Here is a 21,090-nt window from a genome sequence, read left to right on the forward strand (position 1 = left end):
TTTCAGGAGAACCCTGACTAATACACTATATATATATATATATATATATATATAACTTTTGTACCTCCTTGAAACAATTTTATCTCCTGTTGGTTCCCTCTTTACTGAACTGAATAAATGGGACATGTGTTTGTTCTATATTTGTGTAAGAATCGGTCTTTAATTTTTTGAAAAATTATTCTTTGACATTTGGCCATTTAGTATCCATGTGGCTTTGGACAAGCCACTTTACTTTTCTAAAATTTCATTTTCTCATCTGTAAAACAGGATTAAATTCCCATTATATTACTTGCCTTATTATATTACATTTTTATTATATATTATTAATTGCCTTACTAACCACAGGGTTGATGTGAAGATAAACAGTGATAAACATGATGTCACATCTTTAAACTGCAGTTAGTTAAACATGAGCCAGAATACTGATAGGAGGAGTTAGTGACAGATCATTTACTGCTATTACACCTCGGTCCCTTTAGAGTACTGAGAGCGATCAAGAATCTGTGGGCTCAGATAGAGATACCAAATCCCCATAAACTAGATAAAGCATATAAATTTATCCAAAGTTAATTAAGCACTGAAATGCTTCACAAGGAGAATGTTCTTTTAAATATAATAATAAATTAAAATAGAGACGAGAAAATGGATTTCTTTATTCAAGAAGACTTCCTTCTTACCAACCAGACCTGACCCAAGGAGTACTGAATTTCAACATGCATCTATTTTCTTTTGTAAGAGACCGTTAGCATAAGAACTGCTATTTTAAGGTCAGGGTTAACAGCCCCTGGCTTGAAACACAACCTAATTGTAAATTCCAGGATGTGGGCAGTTGCAGCACAGAGACCAGAGGTCCTGTAGCTTATCTTATACTCTTTGAAGCTATGTAAGTCCTGTAGTTTATCTTGTACTCTCTGAAGCTATGGAAAATTACTGAGTGCCTTGAAAATGCTATATAAACCCTTGGCTTTAAGGGTTTGGGGTCCTTGTTAAAACCCGCTGCGTTGGGCAGAGACTGGGACCCCAGCTGGCGGGAAATAAACCTCGCTGTGTGACTTGCATTATGGTGTGTGTCCTCTGTCTGTCTGAGGGATGGACGATTCCAGACCTTAACACTTTCTCGAACTATACTACACAAAATATATTTAGGAGGCTTCAGTCTACAATCTATTAATACATCACAGTAGTAAAATTCATATACTCATCAAACTTCTCATGTATGTAGAAAAGAATATAGAAAAAAGGAAATTTCAATAACTGATAAGTATGAGATTGGATTAATAAGTATTCTCAATAGCCTAACACAGAAAGCTTATAAAACCAAAGCAGCTTAAATGCTTCAGCAATTCAGTTTGGTTAACAATGCCTTAATTTTGGTTAGATTCTTCAGGTTTCACCTGTACAATTTGTTATTTTCACCAAGAGAGACAGCTTCCAGTCAAAAAGCCTTTCAAACTTAATTAACAATGCAATGAACTTTAAAAATTCTGAATCTGATTTAATTTATTATATGACATATTTTCTGAAAATGTAACTTTGCCCTTTTAGTTTAACTATACTTAACAATATATTAGCAACTAGTTTATATACTGGGATCCAACAAAAAGTGGACACTTTGTTTAACGTTACTGTGACAAGCAGTAGTTGCAGTAATATGAAGTGTCTGGATGCTGATGGTACCACTTCAAGCACCTCTAGTAATTGCAGAAGTCAGACATGATTTGTATTCATCTTTTGTTATCGGTGTATATTGAGTATTGCAATTTTAATAGTGTTTTTCCTTTCTTAAAATGTGTATACATTTTTTGGTACCCTCTGTATATCAAATATATATGTATATATATACACAAATGTACATACGCATATACAAACATATATATACACATACACACATTCTATACTTTATTGTAGAAGATGTAATTTATACGGTATTCCCCTATATTGTTTTTAAGAATATCTTTCTACTTTTCAGGTACTAACAAAATAGGAGGGGATGGAGAAAAACAAAGAGGAACCAAACAATACATAACAAAGCCCTCATTAAATTCCCTAAAAAGGCTTTCAAGACTTCCATTAATCCATTGCTAGATTTCTGCTAATCTTAATTTCCCTCCAAACAAATTTAGAAAAGCTAAACGAAACTACCTACTAGCATTTGGTTTGTCTATAGTAAGTCACTGCAATTTTAAAAAGCAACAGGATGTTTTCGGTTTTTTTTAAGACTTATTTGTTTACATTTCTTTGTCTACCAAATTTTCATTACTGTCAAACATTATATAATATATAATTTGCATTAATAAAGTATAAATAAAAACTGTTAATAAAGTCAATTGAAATAAAGTGTAAATGGAACCAAATTAATACAATAAAGTGCCATTAAAATGCTAGCAATAGGGGGAAAAGATAAAAGCCTCTCTCTATGCTGTGTCATTGTGAAAAGCCTCACTGCCCACAAACCAGAAAATGACTTGACCTGAACTGAATCCATGGCACAGTGAAGTGCTTTATAACTGAATTTCACGATCCAACTGAATAATTCATTATTTTTAATGAATTTCCACTGTTCTGTAAGTAGCTATAGCCAGTCAGCTGAAATCAACCATTATAAACTGGGAAACTGCAAAGAAAGATTTCAAGTAAGTTCATTTAAAACTTGCTCAGTCTATTTTTCCTTTTATATTGATTACTGTTACCTCAGATGGATGGTCTGAAATGGTATTTTATAGGACTCATTATGAATTGGACATTGATGGTTGCCTATGTTGTACCCATTCCACCCTGCACCCTTTTTACAGTACCATAAATTTAATTCAGATAATCAACAGTTACCCTCAAAACCAGTGTGCTTTTAAGGGAAGCTGCTTCCACTCCCAGCTCCCATGATAAACCCAGCTGATCTAAAGGGAGTCCCATTCCCCTTCCCACAGTGATGATTCAGAAACTCAGGCCTACCCTCAAGGCATTCCCCTGGATTTAGTATAAGAAGAAAATAAATGACTTAATTCAGGCCAGTGACACAAAAGGAGGTGTTTAGGGAGGGTTCTGAGAATGGCACTGCCTTCCTCTGATAAGAAAGCTACCAGAAGAGATGCCCTCTATTTGAGAAGGTGGCTAGGCCTTCTAAAGCTATTTTGCCACCATCATGGAAGTCAGCTTGGGGACACGCCAACTTAGACACGAAGCCAACACACAGAAGGCAAAGATGAGAAATGGAGTCAGAGTCAATAGACGAAACCAGTCTTCAAGTCAGCCTTATCTCAGCCTTCAAGTTATATTTTAATACTAAATTTCCTTATTTTTAAAGCCTATTTGAATCAAGTTTTCTGTGCTTGCATTCTAATACACAAATATAAGTGAAAATAAAATTATATGGTCAATCCTTGTCTTCCTTTAATCCCTTATCTTAAATAAAAATAAATCATAATAAACAAAATAGCTACACAAAGTTACAATACCATAATTTTCGTAACGTCACAGTTTCAAAACCTTTTTAAATCACAAGAACCAAAATAACATTAAGTAGCAATTAAATAGAAAATCATAACTAAATGGGAGTAATATTTCACTTTCAGATGCAAAGCTCTGCATTAGGTTGAAATTCAGCCTTGCCAGGTAGAAATAAAAATGCATAAATTTTACAATAAAACCAATTTAACTACAACTAGACTGGAAAACAATGGCTTTAAAAGCAGGGATGGGGGTTGACGGGGGCAACATTTAAAAAAAGACCAATTTAAGTGTGGGAAGACTAGTTAAGGATAAAAAATGAAGATTGGGTGAAAAACAAATTAGAAAATTAATACACAATTCCGAAAGCAACCATAAATTTTCCTAATGCAAATCTTTCATGAGAACTCCTAAAATAGTCTCTTCAAACAAGGCAAGTTTATGTCAAATGAATAAAAGGAAAAAATCAGCAATTTTATAACACCTCCTAGAAAGCAAAAATTATCTTCTAATCCAATTATCTTGTTACTGTCTTTCAGTGCCTTCATTTTACAAATGAACAGCAAAAGCAGATGTGGTACCAACAGATGATGTCTCATGCCTGTACATCAAAAGTTCCAGGAGAACAACAAAGCTTTGATATTTTTTCCAATGGCTTCTATTTTTCCTACCACAGACTAGAAAGATCCCATACCTCTATCTTATTAGTCTAAAAGAGACTTAAATAGAGGTGAATCTCTGCCCTTCCCTGGAAGCTAGCCTACTAGACTAAGGGTGGAAGAGATCATAAAAATGCAGAGACAAGAACATGAGTCAAAAAGAAACAAAGGCTTGAATTAGCCTCAGAAGGGAAGGTCATTGGTTCTATTTATTTGGGGGAATGTGAAATTGTTTTAATTTCTTATTTCCCCATGAAGAAATTACTTAAAAACCATCCTTTCTTAATCCTTCCATATATTAAGCATTTTATCAACAAAGAAAGAAAATCACCTTTAAAAGAGCCTGACAGCTATTACTAACCAGCTTTTACAAGAGGTAAGCTTAACTTTTATCAAAAAGCTAAAGTCTCCTAAAATAAATAATTTTTCCCGGTATCTCTTTGAGGGCAGGTAATTTATCTATTTAATTAAAAGGAACAAATACTCCTGAGATGACCAGATTCAAGATAAGCACACCCAAATTAAGTGCTTTTCTATAAATTAAGTACTGTTCTGTACACAAGCAAGAAGGAATTAAAAATATAATTTATATCTAAACTCAGTTAACAGCAAAAATGACCACCTACTGAGGAATAAACCTAATATGAAATATGTAAGACCCATTTTAAAAACAACTAGAGAAGTTTACTAAGATGTGGAAAAACGGGCTAGACAAGATACAGTGAGTCTCAAAACTGTAAATATATTAATTAAATCAATACACTCCAGAAGCAGTACCAAGAAAAAAATGTCAGCAGGATTTTCATCAAACCACACAAGTTTATATTAAGGTTCACTAGGAAGAAAAAAATGCTCAAGAGCAATAAATACTTTTCTTTGAAAAATAAGACCAATAAGTGGAAACTCACCCTACTAAATATAAAACCGTACAAAACAGCAGTAATCAAATAGTGTGGGATTCGTATAAAAATTAAGATATAAATCAAAGGAATAAAACATACCATGTCCAGAAACAGATCCATGTAAATATAGAAATTTGACATATTTGATAAAGGAGGCATTCCTAATATTTAAGAAAAAACAAAGTATTCAATAAATGAGGCCAACAAAACTGTCTATAATTCTGATATACCACTGTCAGCAAAAGTCAAAAAGATTTTCTACAATATTTGCAAAAGAATAGACACTGGCTCAGCATTTTCAAAGGCAGTTTTGATAACTTGTAGAAGTTATCAAAATTTTAAATCTGCATACCCTTCAAACCAACAATTATATCTGTCCTATGGAAATACATGCACATATGCACAACGATGTATTCAAAGAATGTTCATTGTATCAGTCTGTAATAGCAAAAATACTAGAAGCAATTAGTAGGGTAAATTAATAGTTAAACAATAACATATCCATAATACGGCATAATAAACAGTAAATAAAAGAATAAAATACAACTATATGTATTACGGTGAGAAGTTCTGTAACATATGTGCTAAGTAAAACAAAAAAAAATTAGTGTCAGCAATAGATACCATTTAAATTTTAAATTATGAAATTCTGTGTCGCTGTAAATGCAAAGAACAATTCAGGAGGATATATAATCAGTTAACAGGGGATGCTACAAGTAAAAGAATGGAATTGAGGTCAGGTATGTGAAGGGAGAATTAGTATTCTACAGTTTGTTTCTCAGCAAGCGTGATATCTACCCTTCTCCTGCTCTCTCTCTCTCCCTCGCTCCTTTCCTCTTCCCTGTATACCTCCTTCTGTTCTTGCAATCTGAGAGTAATAGGAAGGGACTCTGTAAATAATGAAGTGACTTATATTTTTCCATTTTGGGATCCTGAGAATAAACAGTGTCATGGTTTTAGTAAAATCAAGAACAGAGGAGGATAAAGAGGCTTGATTACATTAATACTAAGAAAGACAACAGTAACACACCCATTTAGCACTCCCCACCTCAGCTCTCAGTGAGTGCCAGGAATGACACCCAATTGTTTTAAGGCCAATAGGGAAATCCCATTCCTCTTGCCACACCATTAATTCAGGGATAAGAACTATTACACAGGTCTCAGTTCTCTGGTCTACATTCTCCTGTTCATATTACTAGATCCAAGGTGGTCCAATTGTAACAAAGCTCAGGATTCTCCTTCCATGGTATGGAAAGCAAGGCTTTGGCTATGGTTAGATGTAAAGGGAGAAATATATAGCTGGGTTGTGGCTATAGAAGAAATCGCCCAGAAGATAAAGCAACTTCATGCCTCATGGAAGAAGGCCAAGCACAGGGCCAGAAAAATAGTGAGAGCTCTGAATGAACTTGCTTCAAGGTCACTCTGTCTCAGGATGTGTCAATTAAATAGGCTAATAAGTAATCTCTAATGGCTGAAGCCAGTTTGATTTGGCTTTTCCATTATTTGCAACTGAACATATCCCTGTTGATGGAATGTGATAAGTAAAACCTAAGACCACTTTGTGATCTGACTTTTTGAACTGTATAGAATTGCATTTTCTTTATCCCTATTGATATTGATTTCCTATTGAATATTAACTATTCCCTATGGATGACAGCTTGCAAATTTTATCACAACTAATGTTCAGGGAACACCTCTGTGTACACCTTTAGGCTTTCGTATTATTATTTCTACAAGATAGATTCCTAGATATGAAATTATAGTTCACAGAATGTTCTTACTTCTCTGCCTGCCTCCTCACCAATAAATTATTCACAACCCTGAGAGATAAGACAAGCCCAAGAAGAAGCCTACCAAAAAAAAAAGAAAGAAAGAAAAACTTATTCTACAGAAGCTGCATTATCATTAGCCTTCGGTGAAGGATTTCAAGCCAACAACTAAGAAAAGATGCCTCCCGTCATCTGCCACTCATAAAAGAACACTTTGGTCAAAGATCAGAAGTCCATGAGGGCTTATGGATTGGCTATGAGTTGCCATGTAACCATATGTAATTCAATACCTAACTTTCCAGTGTTAGATATAGATCAAGTTGATAGTGTGAATGGACCATGATCATCACCGTCGCCATCAGGACTGTAGCCATTTATATCTACAGCCTACCTTTTTACCTTCTACTGGTCCAGTAGGTCACAACGTTCGATGCGCAATATTGTCTCTCAGTTTTCTGACGAGCTCTCCTCCAATAATCTCACCTACACCTTGCTCCACTGGGTTGTTCACATAAGGACATCATTTCATTACCAATGACTAAATCCTTCCATAATCTCAATCCCAAGCATCTCACTACCCAATCAACATCTATTTTTCAAGCTCATTCGCTCTAGAAGCACAACTCAAACGATCTTTTGACCCAACTGGGACCAATAATCCAATGATCCTACTACCTTTTCACTTGCCTCACCCCCGGGTAGTCCTTACTTCCTCCTTAACCAGTTTAAATTACAAAGTTTTAACTACTTCCTTGCATACTCTCTTAGCTTCATTGCCCACCGCTGGCTTCATTATTTTCTCCTAGCAAAACTCTAACCCTGAATAAAAACAAATTATCTGCTTACTCAGTGCCTATAACTATGCAGCTGAATGAATGCAGCAGGTGAAAAACACAACCAATGTTGACTGGTGTCATTTTAAATTTTGACCACCTACCTCAAGTGGGCCCTTAGTTTTCCTAGCAATTCTACAACTTTTCACTAATTATTTACTATCTTCCCCTTCTATTTCATACCTTCTCCTCTCTACTTAAATCTATCATATCTCCTCCGTCCTCCTCACTTTAAGCCTAGGACTTTGCTTCAGATTTCACTTAAGCAATCAAAAAAGAACTTACACAAGCTCCTACTCTGATGTTTATTTACATACTTGCATCTATGCCCATATACTCTACTGTGATGGTTAATTTTATAGTGTCAACTTGACTAGGCCACGTAGTGCTCAGATATTTAGCTAAACATTATTCTGGGTGTGTCTGTGAGGCTGTTTCCGGATGACATTAACACTGAAATCAGTAAACTAAGTAAAGCAGACTGTCCTCCCCTTCTGTTGAAGATGTAAATAGAACAAAAAGGATGAGTAAAGGGAGAATTCACTCTGACAGTCTTCAAGCTATGACATTAGTCTTCTCTTGCCTTCAAACTCAAACTTAGACTGAAATATATACCATCAGTTCTCCCGGTTCTCAGGCCTTCAGACTTGAACTAGAACTATACCGTTGACTCTCCTAAGTCTGCCACTTGCCAACTGTATATATCAATAAGGAACTAAGAATTGGCCCATGCTATTATGACGCGAGGATGAATAAGACAAATATAGAGATGTACAAGTATATATATTCCCCATAAGCTAACTGTGCTCCTAAATCCAGCCCCTCTATGTGTACACTAGATTCCATACCCTCTTATCTACTCAATGTTTCCGCTCTCTACTAGTCTATCAGAAAAGTCCCAAAGCCCCATCAGTATATAAGCATACTGCAATTTCTGCAATCTTAAAAAAAAAAAAAAAAAAAAAAAATTTGATTCTTGGTTAACTGCTCCATTCGTCTCCTTTATTGAAAAACTACTCAAACGAGTCATCCATTGGAAACTAGCATCTCCATTTCCACTTCCTCCATTGTCTCTTAAACCCACTGTATCTGCTCCATCCCACCAGAAGGGCTCATATCAAGGTCACCAAAGATCTTCATGTTGCCAAATCCTAGTCAAGTCTCAGTACTCATCTGGCTCAATGTACCAGCAGCATATGACACAATTAATCATACCCACCTTCGTGAAACACTTTATTGGGCTTCTGCGACAATTCTTGATTCTCCAACTACATCAATAAGAATTCCTTCTCAGTACCATCTGCTGGTACTTCCTTACCTCTCCAAACTCTAAACATGACAGCATTCCAGATTCTGGCCTCAGACTTGTTCATTCTCTTTTCCATCTACATTCACTCCCTTGGAGATCACATCCAGTCTGATGACTTTAAAATTATCTATGGCACACAGACGACTTCCAAATTTATGTAAACAGCCTAGACCACTCTTCTATTCAGTGACATCAAATCTGAACTCTCCTACCCACCCGACTTTCAACTCCCTAAAAGTTAATATACAAAAAAGTACCCTGACTTAAAAGACTGCTAAATTGGCATCCTAAGGATTTTATTACCCTCTTCCACGGGGAGTAGTATTTTTTACATACTCAAAGCTATCCAGAAAACAACTCAGATTCAGCCAGAAAACAAAACAAAAAAATTAAGGACTGACTTGAACTCAAGAAATCCAACATAATTTGTTAAATTACGCGTATCTGGTTATCTCCCTCGACTTTGTGTGTAAACATGGAGTGGCTCAAGTTCTGCAGCAGTAAAGGCCTTATGGAAAGGAAAGAATCCTAAGACCACATGAAAGGCACAAGCTGGGGACAGGAGGGATGAGAAAACACACTTTTTGACTGACAGCTCTGAGAAGGCCTGCAAGCGGTCAGGATTCCTTTTCCTGGGTGCTTCGGAGGTGGAAAGGAGAAGGAAGATGTCCGTTTCTAAGGAATCCCTCACACACAGCCCAAGGCTTGCTCTGCGGAACTGAGCACCTCCAAGGTCGGAGAAGGCTAGAGTGATAGCCCAGGGTCTGGAGCTGGCGGAAGCAGGAGTTGGGAGGACACGTTACCCTGAGAAGAGCCAGCTCAACGGATCTTCTCCTTCAGCTGGATGACATGGAGCGCCACAACACCAGGGCCTGGAACCCAGAAATCCAGGCTAGACACCAATTCAACAGGCTTTATTCCCGCTCTGCAGAATGCACGCTGGAGCGTCACGGCGCACACAGTACACATCAGCTAAGGGAGACTACCTTGTCCTACCCCTTCCGTCCCGCCCCATCCTCCGCTCCGCCCCGTTTCAGCCCTCCCAAGACAGCCCAGCTGACTGAGATGTGCGCATGCGCAGAAACTCTCGCTGCTGCTGAGCACTCTGGGAAGTGTAGTCTCTGGGAAGTGTAGTCTCTGTGCGGTTGCCGGTGGGCCGAGAGTCCTACTTCCCGGCGGAACCTGGAGAAGTCAGAACACTCTCGCCACCGGGGTCCTTATTCCCATCTTCACACCTGTCGGGTCACCTCGCACTCACGCTCCATCCCCACGCGCTGGGCTTCGATCAGGGCGCACCCCGAGAGAGAACGCGATATCCCCTCTTCCATTCAGCGGGTTGTGCTAGAGGAGGCGGGGTCCACTGCCCGCCACCCTCCCCACTCCTCTCCTCCCCTCCCTGGCGGGTGTCGGGCTAGTGCCGGAAGAGAGACGGCGGCCCCCGCAGCGGCCGCAGGAGGGGCGGCGGCGGTGGGCGCCGCAGGCAATGCCCCTGCCCGGCTGCTCCGGCGGGAGGTGGTGCGATCGGCGGCGGCGGGGAAGCAGGAGGGGGGCGGCGGCTGCGGCGGCTGCAGCAGAGGGGCCGAGCGCTGGCGGCGGCGGCGGTCGTGAAGGGCATCGGTGGCTGCGGTGATGGCAACGCTGATGTGAGTGTCTGCTGGCTGGGGACCCCGGGGCTGCCGAGCCCGAGGCGGGCGGCCAGGCGGCGAGCGGGAGCGGGAGGCCAGGGGCGGCGAAGGGATGCTGTGTGCGCGGTGCAGAACTGGGTATGCCGCCCGTCGCCGCCGACCGTCCGGTAGGGGCCGGAGCTCTGCGCTGGGGTGGCCGGCGCCGTGGGAGCGGAACCCAGTGTGGGGGTCCCAGGCGGAGGCGGGGGCAGCGCAGGCCGAGGGGCGTCTGCGATTGTTCTCAACACCCCTCCCCCACCCCACCCCGTGTGTCTGTTTGTCACTTGCAGCTGAAGATGGAAAGAGCCAGGCGAAGGGGAGGCGGCGGCGGCGGCCGCGGCCGCGGCGGCAAGAATGTAGGGGGCTCTGGCCTAAGCAAGAGTAGACTCTATCCCCAGGCCCAGCACTCCCACTACCCCCACTACGTGGCTTCAGCCACCCCTAATCAGCCTGGGGGCGCAGCCGAAATCCAGGAGCTGGCCTCCAAACGAGTGGACATCCAGAAAAAGAGGTTTTACCTAGACGTGAAGCAAAGCTCCCGGGGCCGGTTCCTAAAGATAGCCGAAGTCTGGATAGGGAGAGGCCGGCAGGACAATATCAGAAAGAGTAAACTGACCCTCTCCCTGTCAGTGGCAGCGGAGCTGAAGGACTGTCTAGGGGACTTCATCGAGCATTATGCCCACCTGGGCCTGAAAGGCCACCGGCAAGAGCACGGCCACTGCAAGGAACAAGGCTCCAGGAGAAGACAGAAGCACTCTGCACCCTCCCCACCAGTGTCGGTGGGGTCCGAGGAGCACCCTCACAGTGTCCTTAAAACCGACTACATAGAGAGGGACAATAGGAAATATTATCTAGACCTAAAGGAAAATCAGCGGGGTCGCTTCCTAAGGATTAGACAAACCATGATGCGGGGGACTGGCATGATAGGTTATTTTGGCCATAGTTTGGGCCAAGAACAGACTATTGTCCTCCCAGCACAAGGAATGATTGAGTTTCGTGATGCCTTGGTTCAGCTAATTGAAGACTATGGCGAAGGGGACATAGAAGAACGAAGAGGTGGAGACGATGACCCACTTGAACTCCCAGAGGGGACTTCTTTCAGAGTGGACAATAAAAGGTTCTACTTTGATGTGGGCTCTAATAAATATGGAATTTTCCTGAAGGTAAGTGAAGTGAGGCCACCTTACCGTAATACTATTACTGTTCCATTCAAAGCTTGGACAAGGTTTGGGGAGAATTTTATCAAGTATGAAGAAGAGATGAGGAAAATTTGCAACAGCCATAAAGAAAAGAGAATGGATGGCAGAAGGGCCAGTGGTGAAGAACAAGAATGCCTCGACTAGAGTGAAATTGAACTCCATCAGGCAAAATTTAAAATCATAAATTGGCTAACGTACTGATCCATAGTCATTTGAAGAAGTTTTTCCTCTTTTTTGGCCCTTTGTTATTAGTGATACCTCTAGTAGTTTATACTTCAAGGAGTCTGATTCTCATGTTATGTTACTGCATACAACACTATAATTCTTACAGGAATTCCAACCTTCCCAGAGCTAAATAGTTTAGCTGCTTCATCTGCTCCAGACTATTGAAGTATGCAAATCAGCACAAAATGTGATATTCTGACCTTCTAAATACCATAACTAAGATTTACATTGCACTATGACATAATCCTGAAAAAAAGATACATATACTTAATGTGGAAGTGTGAATTACTATTTAACAATTTCCCAAAAAAAGTATTCCATCCCTACTTCATTAAAAGCTGCTAAGCTTACCTGTAGGACAGTTACCACAGAAACAGAAATTGACCTCAAAAATAGTATAAATATATTTATAAAAGTACAAGTAGAAATGTATTGATTGTCCGTTGGATAACTGAATATTAGAAGGTACCATTTAAGACTCAAACCTTAGAGTTACTATAGTATTCTATAATTTCAAATTTTGTGGTAACCCTACAGTTTATAGTTGCCATATCAAAGCCATGGGAAAGTTTTAATTGGTTATTCTAAACTAGTACAATCCCATCTTTACCTCTGTTTATTGTATCTTATATTTTATTCACTCCAAAGTTTCAGGAATTACTTTTATGTCACTATTGAGTGGGAGGCTTCATCCTATGGCTTTGCTATGGAAATCTTGATGTTTTAGCTTTTCTTGCTAATTTGAAGGTTGTGAGAGGTTTTTTCCCAAAATATATCATGGACTCAAGGTGTTATATTTTATGCTTCTTCTTTAACACTATTTCAGAGGGGTTGGTGCACCAGTTAACTGATATAAAAATGTATCTGTAATAATATATTTTAATAACACTTTTGCAATTTCTACCCTTAAAACTGTGTCAACACTTCCAGTATAAACCTGACTTTTACAGGTGTTTTAATTCCAGGAAAAAAAGGTTTTCTCAAAAAAAGCATTCATAATATAAATTTTCAGTCTGAGAAAAATATATTTGAAGATTGGTTATAAACGTATTTAAAAGGAAAATTCAGACATTTTCCATGGTGCTCTTTATAATACTTAAAAAGGTTTACTTTACACAAGACTCACCCATTTACCTGTATTAAAAATTACTTTCCAGGAAGTGCCACAGCAATTTTTCAACACCTAAGCAATTTTTTAAACAAGTGGATATAGTGTATATGTGTACCAACCCACCCTGTATTAACTAACTGAATTTTTATCTGTTGAGCTACATTTTATTCTGAAAGAAATTACTGTCTTTTATCTTGGCTTTATTCCCCTCCCACACAATAAGTCCATATAATCATGTTTAAGAGCCAGACACTGATTTCAAGCCCCAAATATAGCTCTCATTGATGAGAGCTGGCTGCATGGATTGAGATCAGAATATAGCTCTTCTTTTATACGCTATAGGTAATTCAAAACTATTTTAATAGTTTTTTTCCTCCAGAAGTTTCTCCCCAAATATATTTAAGTAAAGTCACTAAGAAAACTTTATGATATGAATTAAGAAAATTAATTTCACTGGTTTATGTTACTTAAAAACAAGCAATCAGTAACCCAGACATATATGCTGGTGCTGGTTTGCAGATTGTATTTCACGTTTCCTCAAGTACTATGAAGGAATGTCATTAGTTCATTATAATTGTGGACCATCTGGATCACTATGGAACAATTAAAGGTTAGAAGATAATGTTAGTAACTAGAGTTAATAGCACATGGTGGGTGTTGAGACTCTAAAAGTAGCAAGGATTTTTAAACCGTCCTAACTGTAAAATAACTATCATAGGCTTGATAAGAGTAGTTTTTGGTATATGAAGGAGTGGTGTGCACTTGAATTACTGTACTACTGATTGTTATTGCTGCCCATCATAGTGCCTATTAATAATAATCAACCTGTCAGATTTTGGCAAACTGGAGCTGTGAATATTCCAGTATTTGAGTGTTCCTATCACTATTGCTGTGACTATATACGCTCTCTTAAATCCTTCCCTTCTAAAATATTTATATCCGTTAAGTCTAAATGATTTTTTTGGTTATTAGTCTGATAAGATTTGAGTGTGTGTGTCTATATATATATATATATATGTATATATATGTATATATACATATATATACATATATATAAATGTGTATGTATATATGTCTGTTATATATATATATACATATACATGCAATACTATGTCAGACTTAAATATCTTTAATTCATTGTATATAAATATTATTAGTTTAATTTTGCATTAATTAATTTAAGTAAAGAATTAGTTAAGCAGCCAAATTTTCCACATTGTATGTGTACTTCAAAGTTTTTACCATCTCAAAGCTATAGATTGAGTAGATGCATATATACCGTATATACCGTATATGCCGGCAATTGACTATACTTTAGAATCATTAAGCCTTCTACCAGTCCTTTGTTTCATGTTTTCATAGTTAATGTATTCCTTGAAAAGTGAAATGATGCTATGATTTTTCGATACTTAAATTCCCAATCATTCACTAGCCATAATCAAATAAGATCCAGTTAAAAACTCTGGTATTAGGACACGTATTGCCATGTATCTTATAAAATAAGCTACTATTCTTATCTGTGCAATATACATTTTATTTATTGTCATTTGTGACATAAGTGAAGCTGCAAGTGTACATGGTATTCTTCAAAATAATAGGATCCCTGCCTTGAAGACATTAAACTCTTAAGGCATCCGGATGTTAGCAGTCAGAAATGAGCATTAACGTTAGTAACCAAAATTACTAGTTCACTGTATAATTCTAAAACACTGATGATGTTTTGCACATAATAATCCAAGCATAATGTGGTACAGACTCAAACTGTAATAATATAAGCTAATAGTATGAAATTTGGAAACGGGTTCCTCATAATAGTTGGCAGTGTGCTCCTAGCAATTGAAAGCAGCACTAATCTGTTGCTTATATGCAAAAGTCGCAATGTATTATAAAAGTATTAACGTTCTGCCACATTTTATAATTTTTCTTGTTAAAGCCCCAAATTGCCATGTCCCTTAAACTTGAGTCAAACACAAGCTTATTTGCACTAAAGAGCATGGCCAAAAAATAAATGACAGGGTGGAAAAGCTAGTTGGAACCTCTTGAAGTAATTGGTTCTAATGGGAGAATTTCACATTTGTCTATTTGAAAGCTATATGGTCCAGGCAGACAATCTGTCAGTTCACTAATTTAATAATGCACTTTACCTTTTGTATATAAAAGATGTACATTTATGCCACTTGACAGGTGGGATGTGTTTCAATAACTACGTAGTTAGAATCTATAGGGTGATCTCTTGCATGCATATGTTTGTGTTGGAACTGCTGTAGTAAAACGTTTCCATTAAATCAGTGTAATGGAGCAGGGTAGACAATGCTTTTGAAACAATTCCCAATACACTTAACAAATAATTTTAAAGTAGAGTTCACATTTGTATTTTTAAGGACTAGAATCAATTAAAAAAACAGTCTAGCCCCGATTAATATTAAAGTTGAAACTGTATCTAATTGAGACGCCCCATAATACCCTGAATGTTAATTTTGACAATTTGTGCTGACAAAAAATTTTTTAATGATTCTGTTTCATTGTTCATATGTGCTTAATGAAAAGACAGTACATGATACTGTATTAGAATTAAAAATATGGTTGACTGATATAGTGTCATTAAGAAAATACCCAGAGTAAAGAAATAAAGTTTCAAATTGAGGAAATTCAAAAAGCCTAAGAATAGTTGGTAAGATAAATATGATACTATTTCAAAATTTTAAGAAGAACTTTCACCGACCAAAAAGGGTATATTGGGGGATTTAGTGTATCCTTCCATCCTAAAAACTTCCTAGGATGTACATTTCAAAACTAGATAATGTTGTTTAATAATAGGTTGTATGTACTTTACTAAGAAACACTGTGTACTAATAATTCATGGAGAGTATGCTATATTTACTGCATTCATTTTATACCTATGGATACGAATACATTATAGTCATCTCAATATAATCATGTATTTATATTGTAATTTTGCACATATTTTCAGTAAAATAAACATTTATCTGAGCTGCATAATTTGAAGAGGATGAAATTGGAATATGCCCTCAGACACTCATTTTTAATAAGCAGCTACCATTGATGTATGTATTGCCATTTTGTTTTATGGTTTATTTTAATAATTAAGTGGGTAGGACTTATTTTGAATTTTTAAGTGGTGTCCTGAAAATTTTTTTGTAAGTGTAAAATTTCTTTTCTTGCTTATTCCCAAATGTCTTTCATTGGAACTATTTATAAAAATCCGATTCCAAACTTTATATAAGGGCTTTGCTTGGTCACCACATAGTTTGAAGTCTGTCTTTACCAAAAAACCAAACATCTTTGGCAGGATAAAATCCAAAGTAAACCACAAAGAGAAGTTAAAATTGATTCTATGCCAACAGAATAATACAGGTATAATACTTATCACTGCCAAATAAGATTCTTAAAATCTTTCTGAAGTTTCCTTAAAGATTTCTTGAGTTTCGTAGAGAAATAGTATCTAATTGCTAGCCCGTCAGAGAGAGAGAGTAAGTTATATTAGCATGCTGTTGAGACAATCCATAGTCCACAATGTTGTAGCAGTGAGGTACAGGGAAAATGTGTTTTTCACTACTTAATGTCATGTGAAAATTGAGTCTTCAGATTACAGTTACTCTGTCATAAAGTAAATGTACCCAAATTTATGTGGATCTTAGGAAAACAATATATGTGCTAGTATATTTTTTGTATGATGTAAAAAAAGTCTTTTTTCTTAATTTGACATAACTTTTTAAGTGATTTAAATTTATTTTAGTAGTGAGTTTTTAATCAATATTTTTGAATGGGGAAAACAAAATATACATGCTACAGATGGGTAGAAAGTAAAAAGCACTGACCAATGTTACCAATTTCTTGTGTATCTTTCTAGAGTTTCTATGCATATACAAGCATATGTGTATGTATATATATTCCTTTTAAACATACAAATTAAAACATACCATATACACTATCCTATACCAGTAATATCAGTTTTAGATCTGTTATTCCAAGTGAATTTTTTTCCCTTTTACTTAGATACCATACTTGATCTAGTTAACATAGCTTTTAATTTAAACTATATTATTACACCGAGGGAACCTCAAGGAAATTTTGAATGAATTCCATTGGTATTTCCTTAAAAATGCAAATATTGTATGTATATATTTTAATATCTATAAATATTTAATTTACCTTCCCTATCCCTAACCACCTCATCTTCCTATCTTCTTCTCTTTGTTCCCTCAAAATAAAGTATTGGTCTTTTTCCTGAATAATACAGTTCAGGACTGACAGAATATTACATTACTTAGCCAAGTGTTATTTTAGATTAACTCTGTTCTCTAATAAAAAAACACCCATATTTAAAAGCTTTAGTAAATTATTACTTCTAGTCAATTTTTATTGATTCTGTTACTGTTATCTTATTTTTTAAGAAAAAAGCGAACACGTCATAAGAGCAATCAAGTACTAGAACTATAGCAAAAGTAATGACTGTTGAAATATTTTGATTTATTAACATGAGATTTTATTTTTATGATGAGAAGGGTATAGGTTATTAATGAATAACCTATTCATTTTTATGATGAGAAGGGAGAAGTTTATTAATGAATAATTAGTTTAGCAAATTAGTCAAATCCAAGACTAAACAAAGGAATAAAACTAGTTCTGATTTTTTTAAAGCATTGATTCCCCATTGAAGGACCCAGAGTCTGTGAGATGTCCTTGGGACCGGAAGATACGATGATTTGCAGAAAAAGTAAAAACTTTAGGGCTATGGGGTTACACGTACAACTAAACCATCTCCATTCTAGCAAATATAATTGTTTAAACATGAAGTTAGCAAAATTACTATTCCTGAAAATGTAAACAAAGCTGCTTTAATAGTTCCCCAGCCTTCCCCCAACCCCCCCAAAAAAATTTAATTCTCTTTTTATTCACATCAAGGGAGCATTTAAGTTCACTTTTCTAATGACCATCAAGAAGAATTATCTGAAAAATTGAAGGTCCCATACTTGAACCCAGAAGGATACTATCTAGTTATAAATTAAATCAACCAGAGTAAAAGATCCAATACTATTAAGAATATCTTAAAGCATATGTGGGTTGAGAAAGAATTTTTTAATGGATTGGTATCTGTAAATTTTATGAAAATACTAAAAGGTTTAAAAATGAAAGCATTGGTTTAAACTTTAGAATCATATCTACATAATTGGTGGCATGATTTTCTGTTTGTAAAATGAGGTGTTGTTAGAAGACAGGATGCTCTTTAACATGTTTTTAAAGCATAAGAGTTGACTTATTTTAATGACAAGTAATTATCCTTTGCAGAATATACAACATTGGGAAAGATCTCTAGGTATTTTACTTGTTTAAGCTTAAAACGGTTTATATGTGTTGTTCCTTATTTAAAGAGAAGGGTCAAAAGGAAGGTAAATTCACTTTCAAGAATGAATTTTTCTTAAATCTGGTCTAAAAAAAGTAACGATTACCCGTACTTACTCAAGGAGTGTCCCGTGTTGCTGCTCTGTGGTAAATTGTTTTCCAAACTTTACCTTCTTTTGAATATCCCTTGTGAGAAGTTGCTTATTCTTACTGGGGCCAATGGCATATACCTAAGTAAATAAAAACTTATGAATTATGCTGCTATGGCGAATTTAGTTTGTGATGTGAATATGAAGAAAATACTGACTTAAATGGAATATACGGTTTCTTGAATGTTGTTGACTTTTCTAAGATTGAATAGGAGTTGTCTGTCCTCCCATTCTACCCCCTTATACTTGGTTTCTGTAAGTTATTCTATTCAAAGTTTTCATTGTTTTCATAGTACCCGCTAGAAAGTATCAGGGGTAAAGAAAAGGGGAAGTAATCCCTAAGAAAAGTGTTCATAGTATTTGAAAGTTAGAGTTGCTCAAAAGGTATGATTGGGGGGGGCAAGAGTTGTTGGGTTTTGTTATTACCAAAATAATGGTATAAATCTGATTACGATATTTGATGTGATTAAAGTCAGAATTTCTTTTATCTGAAAGTACTATATTCAGAAACATTTAGTATTTTATTTTTCTCAGAGAAAATGGTTCTGTAGGATAATACTCTTCTTCAGGATATTATTTGTTATTTGTTGTGGATTTGATGAAGTTATTGCCTAGAGGTAGGTAATATAAAAGAAGAAAGAGAGAAGAGAATGGTAGTGGTTGATTATTTTGCTTGCCTGTAACAAAAATCAATCTAAAGGAAATGAGAGAACTAAGTCATTCTCAAAACTCAATCCCTGTTTATTTAACCTTTAAAAGAACATTTGAGAAAGAATAAGACCTAATTCTGCCAAGGTATAGCCTGACCCTGAGCAAATCATTTAACTTCTGTTGTATGGCTTCCTTATATGAAAAACGAACAAGATTGTGCCAGAAGCTAAGGTTGCCTCCTATTCTGAACTTTTTAAATTCTCTATCAATGGAGTGTGTAAGAAAAAAAAAATAGAAAGTACCAGAATTGGAAAATGTGAGTAAGAGATTCTCTCTTTATATTAAAAACAACTATAATAATGCAGCAACCTGTGAAAATAACCAAAGGAACATACAGAAGTGTCAGTTTTATAACATGTATGTATCTCTTTAGCCTCACAAAATAAAATTTTGTTCCTAGTCCTTTTTAAGACCAAATTGTTGTATACTAACTACCTAACTATCCTATGGTTTAATTTTTTTAAAGAAATATTTTTATTACCTATATGAGGTCTCATTCTCTGGAAGCATCCCTTGTTTCTACACATTCTGTAAGCATTTTTTATATTCTGCATGGCAAAAGATTTTAAAAATTAACATCACTGCTTGAAATGCCATTGTTCCTGAAATAACCCTAAGTCACATTGCTAAATAACACAATAACACACTGCAACTATCATTGCAGTGGTCCCTGACAATCAAGTTCTGCTTTCCATCTCTATTTCCTTGGTCCTATTGAACATCCTATGTAACAAATAGTGACATCTAACAAAGAAAATCAGGAAGGACACTTAACTGTGAAAAGTATGGTTCTGCTTTAGAGGACCTATAAGTAGTAGGGTGTCCAAAGATAAAACATCATAATGGGTTCATTTGTTTTTAGCCTTGAGAAACTGCAGAGGTTGATGATTGGAGAGTAAAAGAAGAAGCACACACACGGTTTTTATCTTAGTGGCATTTATTTAGGCACCCTAGTCCGCCGCCACCACTGTCAATTGAGGATTAAAAAAGTGACACCTTTCTCCTTACATGTCTCTTTTTAGTGCCTATTTGTTTATCAAAGATAGTGTTTAAAAGTAACCAAAGTGTCTTTTGAAGTCATATACACGTGTATTTTGTTCATTTCTTCTCTTCTTTTCCTCCCTTCCGTACTGTTGGAATTGGGTAAGAACACTATAATTTCTCCCACGATGACCATGGCCCCACTGCATCCTATTTATTTGTTCAGATGACAGTTGAAACACAATAAAGACTAAAGCTGCTCTTTTGAAAATTGAGAAACTGCCCTATGAACTAGGTCTATAGACTCTAAGAAAGAAAGGCTATCACTTCACTCAACTAATCTCCACACTTACACCATATTTCTGTATAACATTCTAGGATGAATAGGAGACATTTCACTTGGGATGATATGGACTAAAAGGACAGTTACTCCAACTTTTCAATATACAGTGGATCTTCAGAAAATATTTTGACTAACATGATTGATAGGTAATTTCAGAAATGAATTAAGCCGTTAGGAAAATTGCACCATGACCATTTTTAAAGAGAAGGTGGTAACAAAAGGAAGAGTCAAAGAGTAATAGTACTAATAACCATTACATATTGAATACCTACCATATACTAGAACCGTTATATCTATTATTTCTAATCCTCATAATAGCCCTATTATCATTTCCATTTTAATATAATTTTCCAGAGATTTAGACACTGGTTTGATATTTCAGAACTAATATATTTGAACTAATATATTTGAACCAAAGATTGTGCTC

General features: G+C 36.5%; 2 protein-coding genes across 4 annotated transcripts in view; one reads left to right on the plus strand and one right to left on the minus strand.

Annotated features, from left to right (window-relative positions):
* The window catches only part of WRN (WRN RecQ like helicase), a 121,057-nt gene extending 111,156 nt beyond the window's left edge, over nt 1–9,901 (minus strand). For 2 of the 3 annotated variants that reach the window (XM_033104960.1, XM_033104958.1), the window contains exon 1: nt 9,720–9,901. The gene's annotated coding sequence lies outside the window, so the exon portion shown is untranslated. The other variant, XM_033104959.1, reaches the window with a different exon arrangement.
* Nucleotides 9,902–10,084: 183 nt separating this feature from the next.
* Nucleotides 10,085–21,090, plus strand: part of PURG (purine rich element binding protein G) — a 32,762-nt gene continuing 21,756 nt past the window's right edge. The window contains 2 exon segments of the mRNA XM_033104434.1: nt 10,085–10,559; nt 10,871–11,743. Of these exon segments, the coding sequence (XP_032960325.1) occupies nt 10,877–11,743 (867 nt within the window). The 5' untranslated portion in view covers nt 10,085–10,559; nt 10,871–10,876.

The sequence above is a fragment of the Rhinolophus ferrumequinum genome, chromosome 4 (genome assembly GCF_004115265.2).
Source record: "Rhinolophus ferrumequinum isolate MPI-CBG mRhiFer1 chromosome 4, mRhiFer1_v1.p, whole genome shotgun sequence".
NCBI classification, from domain to species: domain Eukaryota; kingdom Metazoa; phylum Chordata; class Mammalia; order Chiroptera; family Rhinolophidae; genus Rhinolophus; species Rhinolophus ferrumequinum.